This window comes from Pogona vitticeps, chromosome 5 (genome assembly GCF_051106095.1).
Source record: "Pogona vitticeps strain Pit_001003342236 chromosome 5, PviZW2.1, whole genome shotgun sequence".
Classification (NCBI taxonomy): domain Eukaryota; kingdom Metazoa; phylum Chordata; class Lepidosauria; order Squamata; family Agamidae; genus Pogona; species Pogona vitticeps.
In genome coordinates, this window is record NC_135787.1 from 162,769,186 (window position 1) to 162,789,904 (window position 20,719).

The window sequence follows — 20,719 nt, forward strand, 5'->3', positions numbered from 1 at the left end:
TGTTGAGAAACCACTCGTGGATGCATGAGTGGAGTCTGCTGAACTGATCCGCGAGGGCGTTGTGCTCTGTAGAGATGTATACTGCGGCCGGTTAAATGTGGCGAGCGTAACATCACTCCCACAGTTGAACCGTCAGGTAGAGGAGAGACAGAGAGTGTTCTTTCTTGCTTGTTTATGTAAAATAGGACTGTGGTGTTGTCAGTAGTTATTTGAATAGCACATCCTGAGAGAAGGCCTTCAAAGGCACGGAAAGTTTTGATGATTGCAAGAAGCTCCAAGTGATTGATGTGCAGATTTGCTTCCGTGGGGGACCACAGGCTGAGGCCCCCAGCCTGTAGGGCTGGCACCTGTGGTGACTTGGGCATAGGCGAAGTGCCTTGAATGGTCTGCCTGTATGGAGATTGCAAATTTCCCACCAAGTAAGCTGGGATGCCAGTTCTTTTGTAACCATGAGGATTTTGCAGGAATGATCTAGCATTGGGGTCAAAAAAGGTAAGATACCATGCCTGGAATGACGCAGCTTGAGGCGAGCATATTGGAGACCATGAAGCCTAAGAGATGCTCAATGAGATGGGCTGTAATGGCTGCACTGGGTGAGAAAAACCGAAGGAAAGAGTGTAGAGATGTTTGTCTCTCCTCTGGTAGAAAAGCTTGGTCTTGCATGGAGTCGAATATTGCCCCTATGTATGTGACCCGTTCAGGTGGTTCGAAGACCGATTTGGAGAGGTTCATTTATATTCCCAGATCTGTTAGAAGGGACAGAGTCAGATTGATCTTGTGGAGCACTTTGGCACGAGATGGGGATACTAGGAGCCAGTCATCCAAATATGGGAAGACAGTGATGCCTTGGAGGCACAAATATGCTGCAACTGGGGCTATACATTTTGTAAAGACCCATGATGTGGTTGACAAGCTGAATGGGAGAGCTTTGAACTTGTATGTCATACCTTGGAAAGTGAACCTGAGGAATCTGTGGTGATCCGGACTTAAGTTTATGTGAAAGTTGGTGTCCTTTAAATTTATGACTCTGAACCAATCACCCTGTGGGAGTAGTTGGATGATACTGTCCAAGGTGACCACACGAAAACGCTGTGGGATGATGTAATAGTTGAGGTGGCAAAGATGTAAAATGGGTCAAAGTATCGGGAGTAGAATCCCAATGTCTGCATGATGGATTCTTTTGCAGGAAGAAGCATACCTCCTCCTCTAAGGCGGGAGAAGAGGTTGTGTTCTTGAAGAGACCAGTTGGAGGGAAAGAATTCAATTCTCTTGCATAGCTCATAGCGATGATGGTGAGGAGCCATCTGTCTGAAATGATGTGTGCCCAGGTATGGAGAAAGGGTGCCAGGTGTGTAAGGTCCAGTATGTTTCTGGTAGTGGGGTATGGAGTCAGATGAGTGGGGAATCAGAGAGTATGTTTCACTTTCCTTTCAGGCTGGGGGGCAGACTGGCGTGGTCACTGTCTTGTGGTTTGCTGAGAAAAGGAGAATGTGGACAGATTAGAAGGTTGTAATCACTGGCGATCCAGTTGAGGTCTATACTGTTGGTAAGTATAGGGGTGACGTCAGGGCAGTATTGATGAGAATTGTATGACCTTCCAGTTTTCCTAAGTTTTTGAAGGTTATCTATAATATCATTGGTTTTTTCATCAAAAAGACTGAGGCCATCAGAAGGTAGATCTTCAATTCTGGATCTTGCATCATCTGATATTCCAGCCGATCTGAGCCATGCATAGAGGCATAGTGTTATGGCTGTGGCCATTTGTTTAGAAGTGGCATCTATGACATGGAGTGCTGCGATCCTCTCATCCCGAGCAAGGGTCATGGCCACTTGATGGAGTGAGAGGCCTCAAGAGCATAGCTCTTCTGAAGTAGCCTGGAAAATGGGTAGTGCCTTATTCCAAAGATGGAGATGGTAGGCTCCCATCGCAGTCATATACTTGGCTACCCTCAGAATGGAGGTGGTGGGGGAATAAACTCGACAGCGTATAACATCCAATTTTCTACCTTCATGATTGTTCGGGGTGGAGGCAGAGCAATTTCTATTTTGAGTTGTGTCAACAATAAACAAGTTAGGGAGAGGATACTTAGAAAGAAACGCCATATTGGCACCATGGATCTTGTAAAGGTTCTCAGTTTTCCTGGGAATCTGGGCAACAGAGGATGGTTTCTTCCAAGATTCCTTAACAAGTCTGAGCAGAGAGAAAATGAAGGCCAGGCGAAGTGGTGGGGTCTGGTCTTGAGTAATGTCCTCACAGACCATGTCGGACTCCTCTGGTGCTGGCTGGCCAACAGCAAGGTCCATGACTTTAGCGATACAGAGGATTAGTTGAGTATCAGATGTGCAGTCCTCCAAGGGAGACAGTGGGTGGTTTTCTGTGACATCAAGAGTCTGGGGTAGGAATATTAAGTTGGTATGGAACAACTTTAGCCAACACTCGGGATCTAGGCGGAGGCCGGTATCAAGGAGGTGATGGCAACATAGAAGAAGAGCTTGAGCGATAAGCATAGGCATAATGGTAGCGACGTTCATGTCCAAGATATTGAGGGTCTGACTCATACGGGGTGAAATTGTAATAAGCCTTGAACTGAACCTCGTGATTGTAATAGGTGGGACGGTCATAAAGACAAAGCTTTTAAAAGCACCTATGGTGATACACAGGCTCCTGAAGTACGGTTGTAGAGTATGGAACATGAGGGCGGTGCCCTTTGGTATCATCATGTGGGTTGGTCAATATGATGGGTCCTACAGGTCCTCTTTCAAGGAGGATGGTCCTGTATTGAGTCTGAGACAGAGACCAATGTACAGCCTGAAATACAGCCAGAAATAGAGCCCATTTGAGATCCAGGGCTTGCCTGCACCGGTTGCATCATCGCAGTGACCACAGCTGAGGTATTACCCCAATCAGGAGATTGACTAATCTCAGGGGAGGGCACAGCATCGACAGAGGAAGAAGGACATCCTCATCCCCAAACAATAATTTAAGACATACCATCTCTTGTCAGGTTTCATCCACAGATAGTAGGGGAGGTGGACCTGGCTTATCCCAGGCAATGAAGCTTGAAAGTGCTTAGCTTTATGGGTAGCCAATGACTTCTTTTTCTTCCCAGGTCTGTCTGACATTACCAATATCGATTTCTGTGTCAACACAGTGGAATGGGTCGATGTGGGCCTCAGTACTGACCCCAAAGGCTTCACTTTATATGTTAGTTTGGACTTTTTTATAGGCTGGGTCAATCTTGAAGTGGGGGGAGGTAGGTGATGGGTCTGTAGTTTGGGCCTGACTAGAATCCATGACCGGGCACTATGGCTGTAAGGATTTCTCCTAGAGGAAAGATGTGAAGCGCTAGAGTCAAAGTTTAAGTGCAGGTTTTGTTAAATTCTTACAGGCCTGGCAGGAGTTAGTTTGGTGAGCCCCACCCAAACAGAAGAGGTGCTGAGAATGCCCATCAGATACAGTTATTTTGTTCAGGCAAGACTCACACCTCTTGAAGGGGCCTGAAGAGGCCATAAAAAGGCAGGAAAAGAGGTTCATTTCTCTCTCTCTCCTATTTCTCTTGTTCTCTCTTCCCCTTCTCTCTCTCTTTTTAACTCACAAAACAGAGGAAGGTCAAGAGGTCTAACTATCTTTCTTTTCTTTTCTTACAGAAACAAGCTAAGCTCCATAGCTAAGGTGTTGCTGCAGCAACAGCAAAAAAGGAACTGAGGCATTCTGTGCCATGGGCGGGGCACGTATGATGGGAGGAAGGTCCTAATGGACTTGTCTAAAGCTCTAGAAGTTTCTGAGGGTCTTTGCACAGATGCACTAAAACCCATTTGTGTGCACTGACAGGGACCACGAAGAAGAAACCAGTGTATCGTTTGTTTTTGCATGCTGAGTCACGTGACTTGTCATGAAACAGTAAATGCCTATGCTGATTTCTTAACTCATGGAAATTCAGCACCAACATTCACACTGCTGTAAAAATGCAAAAGGATTTTTGTCTTCATTTTCAATTAACCTAACTGTGACCTCACCTGTAACCTTGCCAGGATGCTGGCCTTCTTGGAATTTGAAGAATAACTTCTGGAGCAGGAGACACTACAGAAACGTTTTGTTTTGGAGAAGAAGGTATCTTTTGTACCCACAATACCACACATCTCACAGACAGCTGTGGGAGCACAAATAAATAAATCTTAGCAATGAGAAACTAACCAGTTCCATCTAGAAAAACACACACAGGAAAAAAACAAACCCAGAGGTTGGCACTCAAGCAGGAACCTTCAGTTCACCTTGATCCTTAACAAGACACTAGCTTCCTTGGAAGAGCAGCTTCTGCAGGGGTAAATCTATTGCCTGGACAGAGTTTAACATCATAAGCACACACCCCACAAGGAGGCTCTCCAAAAGCACTTATATACAGTTTTGCTCCTTTACACAACTCTGGCATAACAAGTCTGGTTATGGGCAGATGGTTCCAACTGTGAATGGTTGGAAAGAGCTGCATTCACTGAAAATCAGAACCTTGTTTCATCCAGATGTCGTCTTATTTAATGCATATCCACTGAAATCAGTGAGACCTGCTAGTCACAGCTTGCTTACGACACCTAAACTGTGCTAAAGGTAGAAGCTTTAACCACCATCACTATGACCACTGAACATCAAGGACAGCTACAACTCGAGGAAAAAATGCTGCCTACAGTTTACTTTTTAAAAGTATTTATAATATTTTTATTCCGCCTTTCTCTCTAAGAAAGGCAGAATAAGAACTCCAGGACAATTCAACAGTTCAAGCCTATTATCACCAACCTGCACTTTTAAATAACACCCTGGAGGTCGTGTTGGAGAGTAAGGCTTTATATCATTTGGAACTGCATCTGTTTCAAACTGTAGTATTAAAACTTTAACATCCAACCAGATTTTAATGTATAATACAATATGGGTAAGAAAATTCATTAAAATGTTTGAGGTAAATATCAAATATTTATACAGCTTAAATTGCTCAGGGATGCCATAGACTACCAGAAAAAATAATAATTGAGTTCTAGATCAAATGAAGCCTCAACTCCCACTATTTATTTATTTATTTTATTTATACCCCGCCTATCTGGTCATTGCGACCACTCTAGGTGGCTTCCAGACAGTATAAAGAAAACATATACATATACCAAAATAAGAAGCTAAAATAAATAAACTGAGGCAATTGTGTTTTGGACGTATCATGAGAAGGTAGGATTTACCAGGAAAGACAATTAATAGAAGGCAGTAGCAAAAGAAAAAAATCTAATGTGGGATGGACTGATCACAGACTAGTTTGCAAAAATTAAGGAGGGCTGTTAAGAATAGGATCCTTCATTGCTCATTAATTCACAGGATGCCACTAAGTCAAAAGCAGTTTGCTAGCATGTAATAACAACAAAACTGCTCTTTTTAAGAGGTGTGTGCATTTTGAAAACACAGCACTGAATTGCTGCAAGATGGTGGTGGACATGAAATTAAAGTTTGCATTCTTCCACTTTTATGATTTCCTCAACTAGCTGCTTTTTCAGTGTGTTTTCATTCTCTTTTGAACTGAATAAGCCTATGTTTCGGAAAACTGACCTTAAACAAAAATAAAAATCTCTAAATGCAATACATCCCACCACCCAAATCCTACTCATTCTAAGCAGAGAAAAACACTCTAATCCTGCATTGGCTAGAGACTTTCTTTCACACTTCATGAAGTACTCGGTACCTGGTTCAAATCCATGATAATCTGGCACTCGGGCTGTAGGTGTCTGGATCTTTGATGGGGATGCTGGTATTTCTCCAGCTTCTCGATCTCCCCCGTCATTATCACTAGAATCTTCCAGGCAGGAGGTGCTGCCACTGTCTTCACTGCTACTGTACTGCCGACAACTATCATAACCTCCAAGCAGAGCCAAGTCATCGTCATCTTCCTCCTCTGCTTCCACATCCATTTGTTCCACGGAAGAAATCTTGCAGAGGCCAGGAGACTCCACCTAGCAGTGAAAGAGGCTTTGGAACATCAAAAGGTGCAGGTAATTCTGCAATGCCAGACCCAGCCCTCCCAACACCTAAGCAGAAACAGAGAAGCGTTGGCACAGATTACCACCTCCAGGACAACTGCCTGGTTAAGGACTGGAGGTCAGTCCTGATCAAGGAGGCCCCATACTTGTTCAAACCATTTCACTTAGACAGAGCTGTATGCTGTCTGACAAACTTTTGAAAATGATCAAAAAGAATAAACAAAAATAAATTCAACTGAAATGTCAACTAAAAACACAAAAACCAGTTTTTAAAAACTGTATTTGACACAGCAACAGAAATAAGATTGTAAAACAATTACAGTATTGCCTATTTAAACTCTAGGAGCATTGACATATTCTCAGTTGGCCTCAAATATCTCAATGGAGGTAAGATGATTAGGTAAGATGAAAATGTTACCGTACTTCACTTATTCTGTGCTTTAGAAACTTTATTTTTCAAGTTACAACTCTTACCTTTAGAAAAAGAGTAAATTGTTTGTTCAAAAGTATCACAATAAGCATTAGAATGTATAACAATAATAATCAACACAGTGAAGAAAATACTGTACAAGCATATTAAGAAGTATAACAGATGTACAGTACTATCAAAGATAGGGTACAAAATCATGTTTGTATTTTCACTTATCCATGGTATCGCTCACATCTGCTATACATTAGATACACACACACACACACACACACACACACTTTCAGAAAGTGTGCTTGCTACTATCTATTTTTCTCTTTTCAGGCCATAAGCAGCTGCCATACAATGAATCAGATCCTATCTAGTCCAGTATTGCCAACTGGCTAGCAGCAATTCTCCAAGCTTTGAAGCAGGATTTTTTCCACCCAACCCTTCCAAAAAAACGCCAGGGAATGAACCTGGGATTTTCTGTGTGCAAAACATGTATTCTATCACTTAGATTCTCCCATATCGCCTTTGCTCCTAAGAGTGAGCAATCCTGCACTTCAGAACAACAGTCACCCCTGGCCCAAGTAGAATTTAGGGGCTGAAATTTAATCCTTCTTTTATTGTCATAGACTGCCCATTTCTTCCTTCCCAATACTGCATTTTACACTTGTTAAGTACAGACCTGAGAAACATTAAATCTCTATGATCCTCTGGAAATGTTTCAGTGCACACACTTCTCAATTCCAGTGTGTGCAGTTATTGAAACATTCAGGAGTTTTCAATATCTAAATTACCTCAGCTTTCTGAAATAATACTTCCCTAAATGCATGGAGTTCTTTCCTTCATGGTTGACAAAACTACAAATCTTATTCAACCCAAATGGCAATCCACTTCCTAACAAGGCTACTAGCATGCTACCTACTCGATTCAAGTAGAGACAGGGCATTGGATATAATTTTAAAGAAAATAGTGCAGTATGTAGCTTTATAACACTAAACAACAGAAGCCTCTGTGTTGCAAGGTCAGAAGACCTGCATTCGTAAGAACGAATCCACGCGATGGAGTGAGCCCCTGTCGCTTGTTCCAGCTCCTGTCAACCTAGCAGTTCAAAAGCATGCAAAATACAAGTAGATAAATAGGTACGGCCGTGGTGGGAAGGTAACAGCGGATGATTGTCTTCAGACAAACGCTAGCTCTATGGGTTGGAAACGGAGATGAGCACCACCCTCTAGAGTCGGACACAATTTGACAAATTGTCAAGGGGAACCTCCTACCAATTTTTCCTAACCCTTGAGCTATGACATAAAGATCAGTTTGGCAAAATATCCATATAGCGTTCTACCCATACACAATAGACACAGAAAAACTGGCCTATGCATGAATGAAAACAAAAGTCATTCTTGGGACGTGACCAGCAACAACGCTGTGAAAGCCTCATTTCTGCAGCTTCATATCAGCTTCTCAGGTTCTCTCTTACACAGATACTATTTCTCCTAAATACTGGTGGCTGAACACACACAATCTCATTTTCTTAGTTTAGTGGGTAAATAAGTGCAATCTGTGATTCTGAACAGCAGATGGTACTGAAGGTGGCCTCTGTTGTTGTTTGGTACCCTTGATGTACAGAAATGTCAACCAATTACTTCATAACACTCTTCTAGAGATACCTCTTTTATGAATAACAACCGGTGACTCTTACATCACTTGAACTGTCTGCAGTCATAATGGCTTAGGATACTTTCTAATTCAAGATTATAAAATTCAATAGGCAGTAGAAACCAACAGCAACTACTGGTTTCTACTTTTCTCAGGACAAAAAGACAACACAGCTGTGTGATCCATGAGCTGAAGCTAAAATCAATTATGTACAATATCTTTATTGGATTAATAAAATATTATTAAAAAGCAAGATTTTGGGGCTTTTAGGAATAGTTGGTTAATAACAAGAGAAGGGTAAGAGAAAAACAGAAAAGCCTTTAAAAGGCAATCTTGATTATTTCTGTTCTTTTTGCCCCACAGGAGGAAAGGTTACACTGTTTCAGGGTGCTTAGTGTAGAAAAAACAAGAGTACAGTGGTGCCTCAACTTAAGAATGTCTTGACTTGCGACTATTTCGAGTTACGACCAGCTCTGGCCGCAAAATTTTGCTTTGACTTGCGACTGGAGCTTTGAGTTACAACCGTGAAAAAGGCGAGGAATTTGAACTGCTAACCGTTGGTCGGCGAAGAGACTGCTTCTCTGTAGCTCTTTTGCCCCAGCGGTTAGAGAATGTGAGTTCGGAGGAGGCTTCGGACTGCCTGGTACTGCTTTCTGCTTTTTAAAATGCCTGCTCTGAGTGAGCACAGGGTTTTTGCACTGTGGGTTTGTGCTGTCCAGCTGCTCCTGACTCACAGTGACTCTATGAATGGGCAATCTCCATACTGTCCTGTCCTCAGCAGCACTGCTCAGCTCCTGCAGACTCACCAGTAGCTTACTTTCAAGTAAAAAACACACAAAGCATGCTGCTTATATACCACCCCACAGTGCTTAAAGCAAACCAGGTACTCAATTTACCAATCTCAGAAGAATAGAAGGCTGAGTGAACCTTGAGTCAATTGGCTACTTGGCATTGAATCTGGGTTATGACTGCAGTACTGCAATTTAATCACTGCACCACGAAGATCTATAATGGACTCTTTGACTTTCATATTTGGTCTTCTTGCTGCCTTCCACCTTTCCCAGCATTATTGTGTTTTCTGGAGAATCCTGTCTTTTCATTATGTGTCCTAAGTAGGATAGTCTCAGTTTCATCATTTTTGCCTCGAGAGATAGTTCAGACTTGATTTAATCTAGGATCCACTTGTTTGTCTTTCCGGCAGTCCAGGGTACAGTGGTGCCTCGACTTATGACCATAATCCGTTCCAGAAGATGGACATAACTCAAAATGGTCATAAGTCGAAGCACCATTTCCCATTGAAATGCACTGGAACGCTATTAATCCGTTCCAGCATTTTTTAAAAATAGCAAAAATAAAATAAACCACACAGAAAAACCCATCAGAAGGTGCTGGGGCTTTAAAACAACAACAACCAAAAATAAACAGAGCAAGCCCCAAAGGCGCGGGACAGCAAAAAAACAAAACAAAACTCAAAAATAGGCATTGGAGCAAGCATCATGCTGGGACTGCAAAAAAAATCACCAAAAACAAAACAACACAGCACAGAAACATAACCCCCCCAGCCCAGGCCCACCCTGCAAAAGCCACCCAGAATAGCTTTTAAAAAGCAAAAAGCAGCACCTTACCTTACCAGGCAGTCCCAAGCCTCCTCTGATCTGGCTGCAGCGGGGCTGGCCATGGCAGAAGGCAAGGCCAGAGTGCCTCAGCCAGCCTCAGTCTCCCAGCACCAAGACGCTGCCGCAACCCAGGGCGACAAGGGGACCAGACCTGATTCCTCCACGTGGACAGGCGAAGGCTCCGTGCAGGGCCAGCTCTCCAGAAATGAGAGGGAAGGCCGGCCTGGGGAAATGCCGGGGCCCTTGAACGCTCCCTGGGATGTGGGCGGCGGGGGCTTCCGGGGGCTCGCCGTACTAACCTCAATGGGGTTAACGAGGGTGGAGAGCAGCTGCTGCTATTCTGAAGGAGCCCGTTGGGTGGTAGCAGTGCTTGCCTGGCTTCAGGGGCCGGTGCTGGAGCGGGAGTTGGCGCTGCTGCTGCCCAACAGTCACCGAAAATCTGCACTTAGGGTTCCGAGCCTAATTCTGTCACCTTTTATTTTTAATTCTTGACTGTTGCTGTTTTGTTTTTTACAATTTTAGTGTTTCTTTCGTCATCCATCTAGGTTTTTCATTTCAAGTCTCTTACTGATAATTTAAATTCAGCTTCTTCTTCCCTCACAGCTATCTCCGCATATAATATTTTAATTGATTCATTGGTTCAATTCCTATGCATTTCCTGTCCCTCTAGGGACAACCATAGCTCTTGGTTTGACTCAGATTGTTGGTCCCTAAAAAAACAAATCAGGACACTATTCCAACTAATTCATCAACAACCCACTCCATCACTTTTAAAATTGTATTTTCATTTGTGTAAGGCAGGCCGTGCCTTGTTTGATGAGAAAAGACATTGGTTTGCCCAGCAAAAATGGTCCCAACTTCATCAAGCAATCCTATCACATGATCAAAAGGCTTTTTGGTCTCTGGTGTCTCGTGCTAACTCTCTATCTTTTAAACCATCCAATTCTATTTCGTCTGTTACCTGGATTGATTATTTTACTAAAATTTTCTCCATCACATCCTCATGTTCTTCTTCAGTAAACATATCACAAGACCTTCCTGAGTGGTCCCCAGTCACCCCTGAAGAGATCCTTGAACTCATTATCTCACTTAAGCCAGGCAAAGCTCCTGGCCCCGATCTCATTTTTAATGAGATCTTGACCATAAACCCTCATTGGTGGGCAGAGCCCTTAGCTACTCTGTTTACCTTGATAAATCACTCTGTTTGTTTTCCAAACTCCTGATTATCGTCCATACTTATACCTATTCATAAAAAAGATGATCCCTCTCAGCCCTCAAATTATCGTCCAATAAGCTTATTATCCAATATTGGAAAATTATATTCTAAATATCTCTTGAAAAAACTCTCCACATGGGCTGCTGACAAGGATCTTCCTGGTAAGGAACAGATAGGCTTTCGTGCCGGAGCGTCCACTCTGGATCATATCTTTTTGCTGACTTTTCTTGCTGAAAAATATGCAATTCACAACAAAACCAAACTTTTTGTTGCCTTTGTGGACCTCCGAGGGGCATTTGACTCCGTCAACAGAGATCTACTATGGAAAAAACTTTCCAGCTGGAGTATTGATCCACGCCTGCTATTTTTGCTCCGACAATTGCATTCCCATAATTTCTGTCAGGTTCGTTTACCTGATTCCAACACTCTCACCAAAAAAATTCCAATTTTCAAAGGTGTTCACCAAGGTTGTATTTTGGCCCCTTTATTATTTAATTTATTTTTAGCTGGTCTTCCCTCTTTTCTTTCCCCTTGCAATCAGTCGGCTCTGGCCCTTAATGGTGTTCCTTTATCTATACTCCTGTACGCTGATGATACAGTGCTGATGTCTCGTACTAAATCAGGTCTTCGTCGCACTTTAAATTCCAGGATTTCTGTGATCTTAACGATCTATCCATTAACCCTAATAAAACCCAAATTTTGGTTTTTCCCCGCTCTTGGTCCCCTACATCTTGGACAATAGGATCTTCTTCCTACCGTCAAGTACACTCTTATAAGTATCTGGGTCTTCATATTCACCACAAACTCAGCTGGACATTTCATTAAAAAGCTGCCTTTTCTTCAATTTCTCCCCAAATAAAAGCTATTTCTAAATTTCATTATTCTTCCGGAAACCAATATATTCCAGCAGCCATTCAGATTTTTCAGTCTAAGATTCTTTCTCATCTGCTGTACGGTGTGCCTATATGGATACACTCGGCTAATTTGGATATTGATCAAGTTGCAGCAACATTTTTTCGCAGAATATTAGGAGTTCCTAACTTAATTCAGCTTTCCACTATTTCTTTAGAATTGGGCATTCACCTACCTTCCACAACCGCCTGGCTACTTACATTTAAATTTTGGCTCCGTCTTTTTCTAAATTCACATCCTGGATCCCTGATATATGATTTATTGTGCGATTCTTACTCCTTTTCTTGGTTCCAGCTTATTGAAAAGAAACTCGCTTCTCTTCACATATCCCTGGAATCCTTGGTAGATATGAATCTCACTAGGGCTTATTCCATAATCAAGAACAAACTCTATCACGCTGAATTCAATCACCTATGCAATAACCTTAACCCTGTATGTTCCCCTCTTTCTGTTGGATTTTTTTCCATCTCAGGACCACTCTCCCAAATATTTCCACTCCCTAGTAAATCCACATCTAAGAAGAGCTTTTATTTTAGTCCGTTTTAACATTTTTCCTTCAGCCACCCATGCCGGTCGATTTCTCAATATCCCTCGTGAAAAAAGACTTTGTCTTTTTTGCTTAGAGATGCCTGACACCCTGGTTCATATACTGTTTCAATGCCATGCTCATTCCCACCTCCGAAATTTTTTTCTTGAACCCTGGATCTCTTATTTTTCCAATTCTTCTGTGTCAATTCTTTCTATTTTCATGAGCGATGAATGTAATGCCCTGACCGCTGCTGTTGCAGGTTTCTTATCTGCAATTTTGAAATTGTCCCTTGCTTCTCGCCCCTAATCTGTGAAATCTGTGTAATTTTACTTTTCCTATTTTGCTTGTGTTATTGTAACTTGTAAATGCCATTAAAGGTTTCAGTACACACACACACATTTCTTTTTACTACAGGAACTGTCTTTTTACATTCTTCCCTAATAATATCTCTGGTTCCACAAAAAAAAAAAAAAAAAGAAGTGAAACGCATTTCGGGAATGGGGAACGGACGCAAAGCCTACAGAAGCACATACATATGCTATTCGAGTCCAAGAAGGAAGCTCGTTTTCTCTCTTACCCGCTTTGTAGCCGACTAACCAGCAAATACCTCGCAACCACTTCTTACCTCCCCTTCTTCCCGCTCCATGGCTCTCTTGTTCGTGCCAACAAGCCGGCGGCGGCAGCATCAACAACCAGGCACGCGGGTCATCCCCACTTCCAGAGCCCACAAGGCGCCCGCAGTTTTGTCGGCTTCACTGGCAGCCATGTATATCGAAAGCCTATTGGTCTGTACTCGTCCCAACCCCGGCCAATGGGACGCGAGAATTAGACGGCGACGGAAGGAGAGGAGTCAGCCGCCCCGCTCCGTTTTATATACAGTATTTATCTATTTGCTGTGCTGCCGCAAGGGGTTTTGGGAGTTGTAGTCCTCCTGCTCGCAGGCTTGGGTCTGACTGCACAACTCCCGCCCTCCAACCGTTTCCTTCACTCCTGTGTCCGAATTGCCAGCCTTCTCCTTCTCGCAGAGGGAATGGCGCGGCCTCCTTTTACCTTACCCGTTAGCCGGTCTGCATTAGGAGCGTCCAAGGGAACTTTCCCCTCCGCCCCGTCTGCGTAAACCTGTTCAAAGGTTTCTGGAAAGAAATGTGGGATGGCGTCCGCCTTCCTTGGCTCTCATAGCAGCCGGCCGAAACGGCACTTCGGCGTCCTTTGCTTTATGACAAATGTGTCTGCCCCGGGTTGGGGTGGGGATCTGGCCACAAAGACAACCCGCTGGTCCCTCACCGGCGACCTTATTGCAGCAGCCACCTTCCCTTTTCTACATGTATGCTTTACTCTCAAGTAAATATATCCCACTGAATTCGATGGGGCTTCTTTAATCTTAGGTAAAGGCCCCGAGGATTGCAAGTAAAGCGGCTCCCCCCCCTTTTTTTCCCTTTCTTTTGCTCTGTTTTGTTACACAACGAACTTCAATGGCTACGCTAAGAAGGGAAGGCGAAAGCATCGCTCTCTCCCAGAATTATTCATTTCAAAATCTTCCTTTAAATAAAAGGATTAGGAAGTTTCGAAAGCACATTTGATGGAATAGCTTGGTTTTAGTGGTGCTCGGGAAAAATAAGTGCAACCAAACTGCAAAGTTCCGACGATGGAGAAATGGGAGACCGACACTGTTTTGAGTTTTTCTGATGGTTACAAAAGGTTTTCCAAAAAGCTCTTCCCGCAGTAAAGCATGCATGTAGTATGTTCGAAATCCAAATCGTGCCTCAAGCGTTGTTGTTCTGTGCCTTCAAGTCACCCTCGACTTACAGCAGCCCATTATCTCCAAAATGCCCTGTCCTCAACAGCCCTGCTCAGCTCTCCCACTCAAGCCTGTCAACCCATCGCGTATTTGCTTTTCCTCTTTTCCCGCTGCTGTTAACGTTTCCCAGTTTGCCATCTAAAATTTTGATTCTAAATATGCAGAGTTTAAAGAGCAGACATGAGACTGAAAGGGGAAAAAAGCTTAAACATACAAAAATATAACTACATTCCAAGGAAATCAAATAAAATTGACACAGCAGTGCAACAGGTATTATCAACAGCTTTTAAACAATGTTAAGAATAGCATTCTAGACGTAGCATAAGGGGGGGGGAAGAATTATGAACAGAAAATTCTAAATATTAGTTTTATTATTAAAATAAATTATAAAAATAATAGAATGTCTTAGCTCCAGAAGATGAAACCAGAGTTTAACCTGTTTTTTTACTCTTGACAGACACACTTAAAGAACCGTAGAATGGTTAATTTGGAGGGGACCTATAAGACCATAAAGTTCAACCCCCCCCCCCCCCCCGCTGAATGCAGAAATACAAATTAAAAGATATCTGCCTGGTGGCCATCTAAGTTTCTCTCAAATGCCTCTAGTGCATAGGTGCATAAATTACCCCAAATGGGGTAAAAGTGAAAATCCTGGGGGTAATGAGCAGAGTGCTACCCCCTCCTTCCCACCCCCACTCTCTGCAGGCAAAAGTCAAATTGTAAGCCACCTCTCCCTGTTACTTCCTAGTTGCAGCAGGCACTGGTAAATCCTCCATTAGTTCAGAGATTGGAGATAAGCTCCTTGATTGGTTGCAGCTGTGGATTAGCCCCACTAGCCTTGGAGCATTCACCACCTCTCAAGGCATTTGGTTCTGCTGTCATACTGCTCTAACAGTTAGGACAATTTTCCTGATATTTAAGTGAAATCTGGCTTCTTGTAACTTGAACCCATTGTTGCATGTCCTGCATTCTGGGATGATTGAGAACAGATCCCAGCCTTCCTCTGCTTGATAACAAGCATTTTAAATATTTTAAAAGTGTATTCGCGAAGGCTTTCATGGCCGGGATCTAATGGTTGTTGTGGGTTCCTACTCCAGACCTCTGAAGATGCTGGCTTCAGAGACTGACGAAATGTCAGGAATAACAACCTCCAGAACATGGCCTAAAAGCCCGAAAAACCCACAACAACCAACCATTTTAAAACTGTTATAATATAACTACTCTGTCTTATTTTCTCAGGCTTAAACATGCCCAATTACTTCAACCTTTCCTCATAGGACTTGGTTTCCATCCCTGATAATCCTTGTTGCCCTCCTCTGAATTTGTTCCAATTTGTCAGCATCCTTCTTAAAGTGTGGTGTTGAGAACTGGACACAGTACTCAAGGTGAAGCCTAGGCTTGTCTCATTGTCAAATGCTTTTTAAGCTCTAGAAACTCCTGAAACATCCAGTGCAGCTGCAGAACAACCCACTTGTGTGCATTCACAGAGGCCACAAAGAACTACAGACTTATTCTACGTACAGAATGTGTGAGAGTCTGTGTGTGGATGAGTTAAATAGGTTAATTTATTCCTGTACTAATGATAACTGCACCATCCACACACAAGAGGGACATAACAGCATACTTCAGGAACCTTGACATTTGCAGAAGCATTACAAATTCTACATTTAAAAGTAAAGGTGGCTGGGGGGGCACCCACAAAGAAGGAAATAAGACTGAAGATGATTGTTGAGCCTAATGCTGAGTGCTGGTAGTAGTGGAAATGGGGAATGGAATGGAGTGTGCTAGAAAAAGGCATGCCTAAAAGACAAGGGAATTTGGAGCTGTCTAGTTTGCACTTAAAAGGTCCTTATCTTGAGAGGTATCTGTTTGAACTGTCTACTTGAGTGATCCTTTCGTTTACACTGGATATGTTTATTCTCCTGTGAGAAGGGTCTACACAAGTCTTTGGAACACCTAACCTTCTGAACAAGCTACAGGATGAGATAATGAGGATTGTGTGAAATGATAACCAAAATAATACATACTCTAGCACTGTGCCAGAAAGGTGCACACAACAGCTCTTAAAAGTACAGAATGGATAGATTGAAATAGAAACACATGGATACCATCATTTGGTTCAAACCAAACCATACCAACTACAATCCATACATGAATCTATATGCCAGTCCGGACAGGAATTTCAGCTAATGAAATGAATGTGAAACAGAGGTTTCAAAAAGATTAGCAGTTCCAAGCTACATCAACAGAACTATGGTCTCCAGATGAAGGGAAGTAAGAGTACTATTCTATTTTGCTTTGGTTAGAATATGGTGTCACATTCTGGACAGCACTGCTTAAGAAAGAAATCAAGATGCTGCACTATGTCCAGACTGAAAGATGATAAGGTAACTATCTAAAATATTCGAATGGCTGTATGGACCAGGATTGTTTGCAGTTCCAGATGCTGGGATCCTGACTAAGAATCAAATTAAATTAGAGTTAAAAAAATATTAGGAAAAGCATCCCTACCATAAAGCAAAGGCTTGGGTTCTTTTGGAGAAAGATGAGATAAAAATATTTTAAATAAATAATAAATAAAACATGTGCTGCTTATATACCATCCCATAGTGCTTAAAGTTCTCTCTGGCAGTTTACAATTTAATTATGCAGGCTACACATTGCCTCTCAGACAGCTGGGTATTCAATTTACCAACCTTGGGAAGAGGGAAAGGTGAGTCAACTCAAGCTAGCTACCCGAGCCCACAATTGAACCTGGGTCATGAGCAGAGTTTAACCACTGCACCACAAGGCTAACTAGAGCAGTTTAAGAGTGAAATGGCTACTTAATAGTGAAGAGCAGTTCCTGACAGTAACAGCAGTTTCACAGTGAAGCTTCAGAAGGTTGTAGGCTCTCCTCCATTGGAAGTTTTTAATCACAGGCTGAATGGCATCTAGCAAGGATGTTTTAGCTGTGCATTTCCTGCATTGGCGGGAGTTTGGACTTAATAACCCTTAGAATCCCTTCCAACTCTACAGTTATATGACTCTGCACATAGCAGTAGGTTATATATATATGAATATGTTAAATGTACATATTCAGACGATGCAATGGGTTCTTTGTATTTGCTGGCTGAAGAAATCGCTGCCAGAAGGCTGTGTAGCTGGGAAGGTCAAATACATTTAGAATAAATTTCCAGGGTACCTGATGAAGTGGATTGCTACAGTCCACAAAATCTTAAACCAAGTAGGATTTGCTAGTCATAAAGCCTGGTACTGAGTGTGGTGCACCAGACAGTGACTAACTAGGACACAGAAGACTTTAGTTGCGACTCCCTGCTCTGCCACAGAAACTTGTGGAATGAAAGGGCAGAACTGGTAAAACCACTCCTTAAATATCTCACTTAGCTTGCAAGTAATTCTAGGGTCACTGTAAATCAGTTCTAACTTGATGACACATAACACTCTGGCTGAAATCCTGTCTGTTACGCAAACAGTATAACTTATGGGAGTTTGTCTCCAAGAATTGTAAAATCTGTGTAGACATTATCTGTTGCACATTGAGTCATGTGATTCAACGTGCAAAAGACATGCTGTCTATGAAGTCTATGAAGACTTCTTAACTTAGAGCAATTAAGTTATGCTGTTTGCATAACCGGAAAACAGGATTTCAGCCACAGTTTTAAAGGAGCCACAAAAGTTGTTTTTACATTAGAAGTGAGTCTGGAACTCAAAATGTTTTGAGAAATGCAACCACATATTTACCTGTGTTTAATTTTGTTTCCGCAGTCTAAGCTTCCGATCAAAGTCAGGCATGGAAGATGGGAAGTCTGTAGTGAGAATCATGGAATTCAGAATGCCATCCTGCCCCTCCCATATTGGAATATGACCCTCTGACATGTTGGATCTATTTCTCACAGTCCAGGTTCTGCATTTAGAAACCCAGGAACCTATTGCTTTCTTTCAGTTGTATCTCTTCTTGCTTTCCTGCAGGTGAAGACTTAATAGTTCACTCCCAAGTTAATAATTGTGTACCATTAAGTCATTTCTGACTTTTTAGGGTTTTTTAGGTATAGAGTTCTCAGAAATGGCATACCATTCCCCCTCTTCTGGGGGAAAGCCTGGAACTGTGCAGTTTGGGATGCAGTGAGGAAACTCTCAACCTCTACCTAACTCGCTGAACTACCCAGCTAGCCACTCTCAAAGTTGCCAGGGGGCAGCCTCTAGCTTGCTCAGCTACTTGCTCAAGAAGATATTGTCTGGCCCTGTTCTAAAGAAAGACATGGGAGCATATATAATCCTATGGCTTATTCACTCTTGCGTTGCTTGCCATTCCCTTCTGAGGTCTCCTGGGTCTGTGCAGCCTGCCCATGATTAGACAGGCGAGCTCTTCTCTCAGGAAGCACAGTGGTGGAATCATACTCCCAACCTCAGGCTCCACAGGCAAATAGCTAAATTATTGAGCTATCCGGCCAGCGTAATAATCATCGTGTGCCATCAAATCAATTCTGACTTATGGTGACCATTTTCAGGGTTTTCTAGATTGAGGATATTCAGAAATGGTTTGCCATTCCCTTCTTCTGGGGACACACTGGGACTGTGCAGCTTGCTCAAGGCCACACAAGCTAGACTCTACTTGCAGAAGGCATAGTGGGGAATTGAATTCTCAACTCAAACCACTGAGCTATCCAGACAGCACTTGTATATTAGAGCTTAAAGATGTCCCCACGTCCACTTTTTTGACTATAACTGCTGGAATCCATTGCTGGCAGGAAGATTCTGGGAGCTATAGTCTAAAAATACAAAACCCCTTCTGCTCAGACCTATTGTCTTTTTGTCTGTCGTCTTGAAGAATTTTTACAACAGGAACCAGAAACAAACATAGGTATAATTACTGCATGTTACCAATGAACATTTAGAATGTTTAATATAAATTTAATTCAATTTCTTTATGTTGGACTAGTAAATGTGTCCACAAAAGCTAAATTTAAAATGTGGTAGTTAGTCCTTAAGGTGCCGTATGTTTTTGACTTTTTAAAATTTGTCGTTTCTTTGGATTTCGCCTGGATGAGATACTTTACCAAATGTCAAGCATTCTATTGTTAAAAATTGTCTGTACAAGCCTGAGCTTGTTTACATATGGGTGCAAGCAAAAGCTCTCACATCTCATTTTATAGAACTTTACAGGGAACTATAACTATAGGCAAATTCTTCGCAGAGTACTTTTTCCTCACCAGCTCCAGTTTATCCCATTTCAGGAAATAAGAAAGCCAATCAGTAGATTATTGAACAGGCACCAACCCAGCGAGTCCTTCTAGATTTATGAGACACAACTTTTCCATGTTCAGTTTTAGCTGGTAGGTGCTTCAGATACATACTGGCATTATGTAAGTAGTATCTAAAAGCAGGCAGAGTCCATATTATGGGGAATTAATGATAAAGCGGTTGAACAGTGCACCTATGCTATTGTATCTTTCAGAGCAGCATACTATACAGCTACACTTGGAAGAAGTGTATCTCCTTTATATTTTCTATAATTAATCCTGGCTACAGGATTCCATGTGACCACGGAAGATTGTCTTTGGACAAAACGCTGGCTGTATGGTTTGGAAACGGGGAGGAGCACCGCCCCCTAGAGTCAAACATGACTGGACAAATATTGTCAAGGGGTATCTTTACCTTACAGGAAAAATGAGAGTAAGAACCATGTACAGTCCATCCAATACAGTATTCTTGAAGTTTCACATAGTTTCCTGTTTCTCTTCCATTTAACAATACACATTAGCCAACCACTGATGCAACAATTGCACTGTTTCCAATATTGACATATTTTCCTTTTTGTTTTACAGTGGCTCAATCAGTAAAGTGCTTTGAATATGCTGCTACCGTATGGACAATAAATTCAAATATCTAGTGCCTAACAGTACATCAATACATGTCCCCTCATGTCAGAAACACAGCTTTTGTGGCCCATGCCTACCCGCTCTTTGCAGCAGAAATGATACCATTTACTTTGTGCTTGTGCATGGCAATGTAAGGCCTGATTCAACCTAGTGATCATTGCTGTGGGCTGGCAAGTAATATTTTGGCTTTATGTTTTCTACGAAGATAACTTCACAGACGTCAAAGACAGTGCTTTCCTATCTCTGCCCCCCTCCAATTAAAATTTCTACTTTCTGAACCAGGGAACACTCAATTTTGATTCTGGGATGTCTCACTGCTGATTACAAATGAGAGACTTGGCAAGCTGCATGACATAAAAGCTAGACTCCTCTGTGAATCAGATAAACAGTACTTGGAATTTTAATAAGATTTAATCCAAAAGCACCTCTCTAAACACTGCACACCTATACTGATTTCCAAGGTTGCAAGCTCAGTTTCTGGTAGAAGCACTGCATATTAATTGCAGAATACTGTAGAACAGTGGTTCCCAACCTTGGGTAACCCCGGTGTTCTTGGACTGCAATTCCAGAAGCCTTCACTACTGGCTGTGCTGGCTGGGATTTTTGGGCACTGCAGTCCAAGAACATCTGGCTTACTCCAGGTTGGGAATCCCTGCTGTAGAAGAACACACTGGGCATAACGTAAG

General features: G+C 42.4%; 1 protein-coding gene across 8 annotated transcripts in view; it reads right to left on the reverse strand.

The window, feature by feature from the left end:
• Positions 1–13,196, reverse strand: part of L3MBTL2 (L3MBTL histone methyl-lysine binding protein 2) — a 39,577-nt gene extending 26,381 nt beyond the window's left edge. For 6 of the 8 annotated variants that reach the window (XM_078376131.1, XM_020787903.3, XM_078376130.1 and 3 more), the window contains exons 1-3: positions 12,979–13,132; positions 5,715–5,982; positions 4,018–4,151 (exon numbers count right to left, since the gene is read on the reverse strand). In XM_078376131.1, the coding sequence (XP_078232257.1) occupies positions 4,018–4,151; positions 5,715–5,982; positions 12,979–12,999 (423 nt within the window). In that variant the 5' untranslated portion in view covers positions 13,000–13,132. Of the gene's footprint in view, positions 1–4,017; positions 4,152–5,714; positions 5,983–12,930 lie in introns of all 8 variants that reach the window. The other 2 variants (XM_020787900.3, XM_078376132.1) reach the window with 2 other exon arrangements.
• Between the last annotated feature and the right edge of the window lie 7,523 nt (positions 13,197–20,719).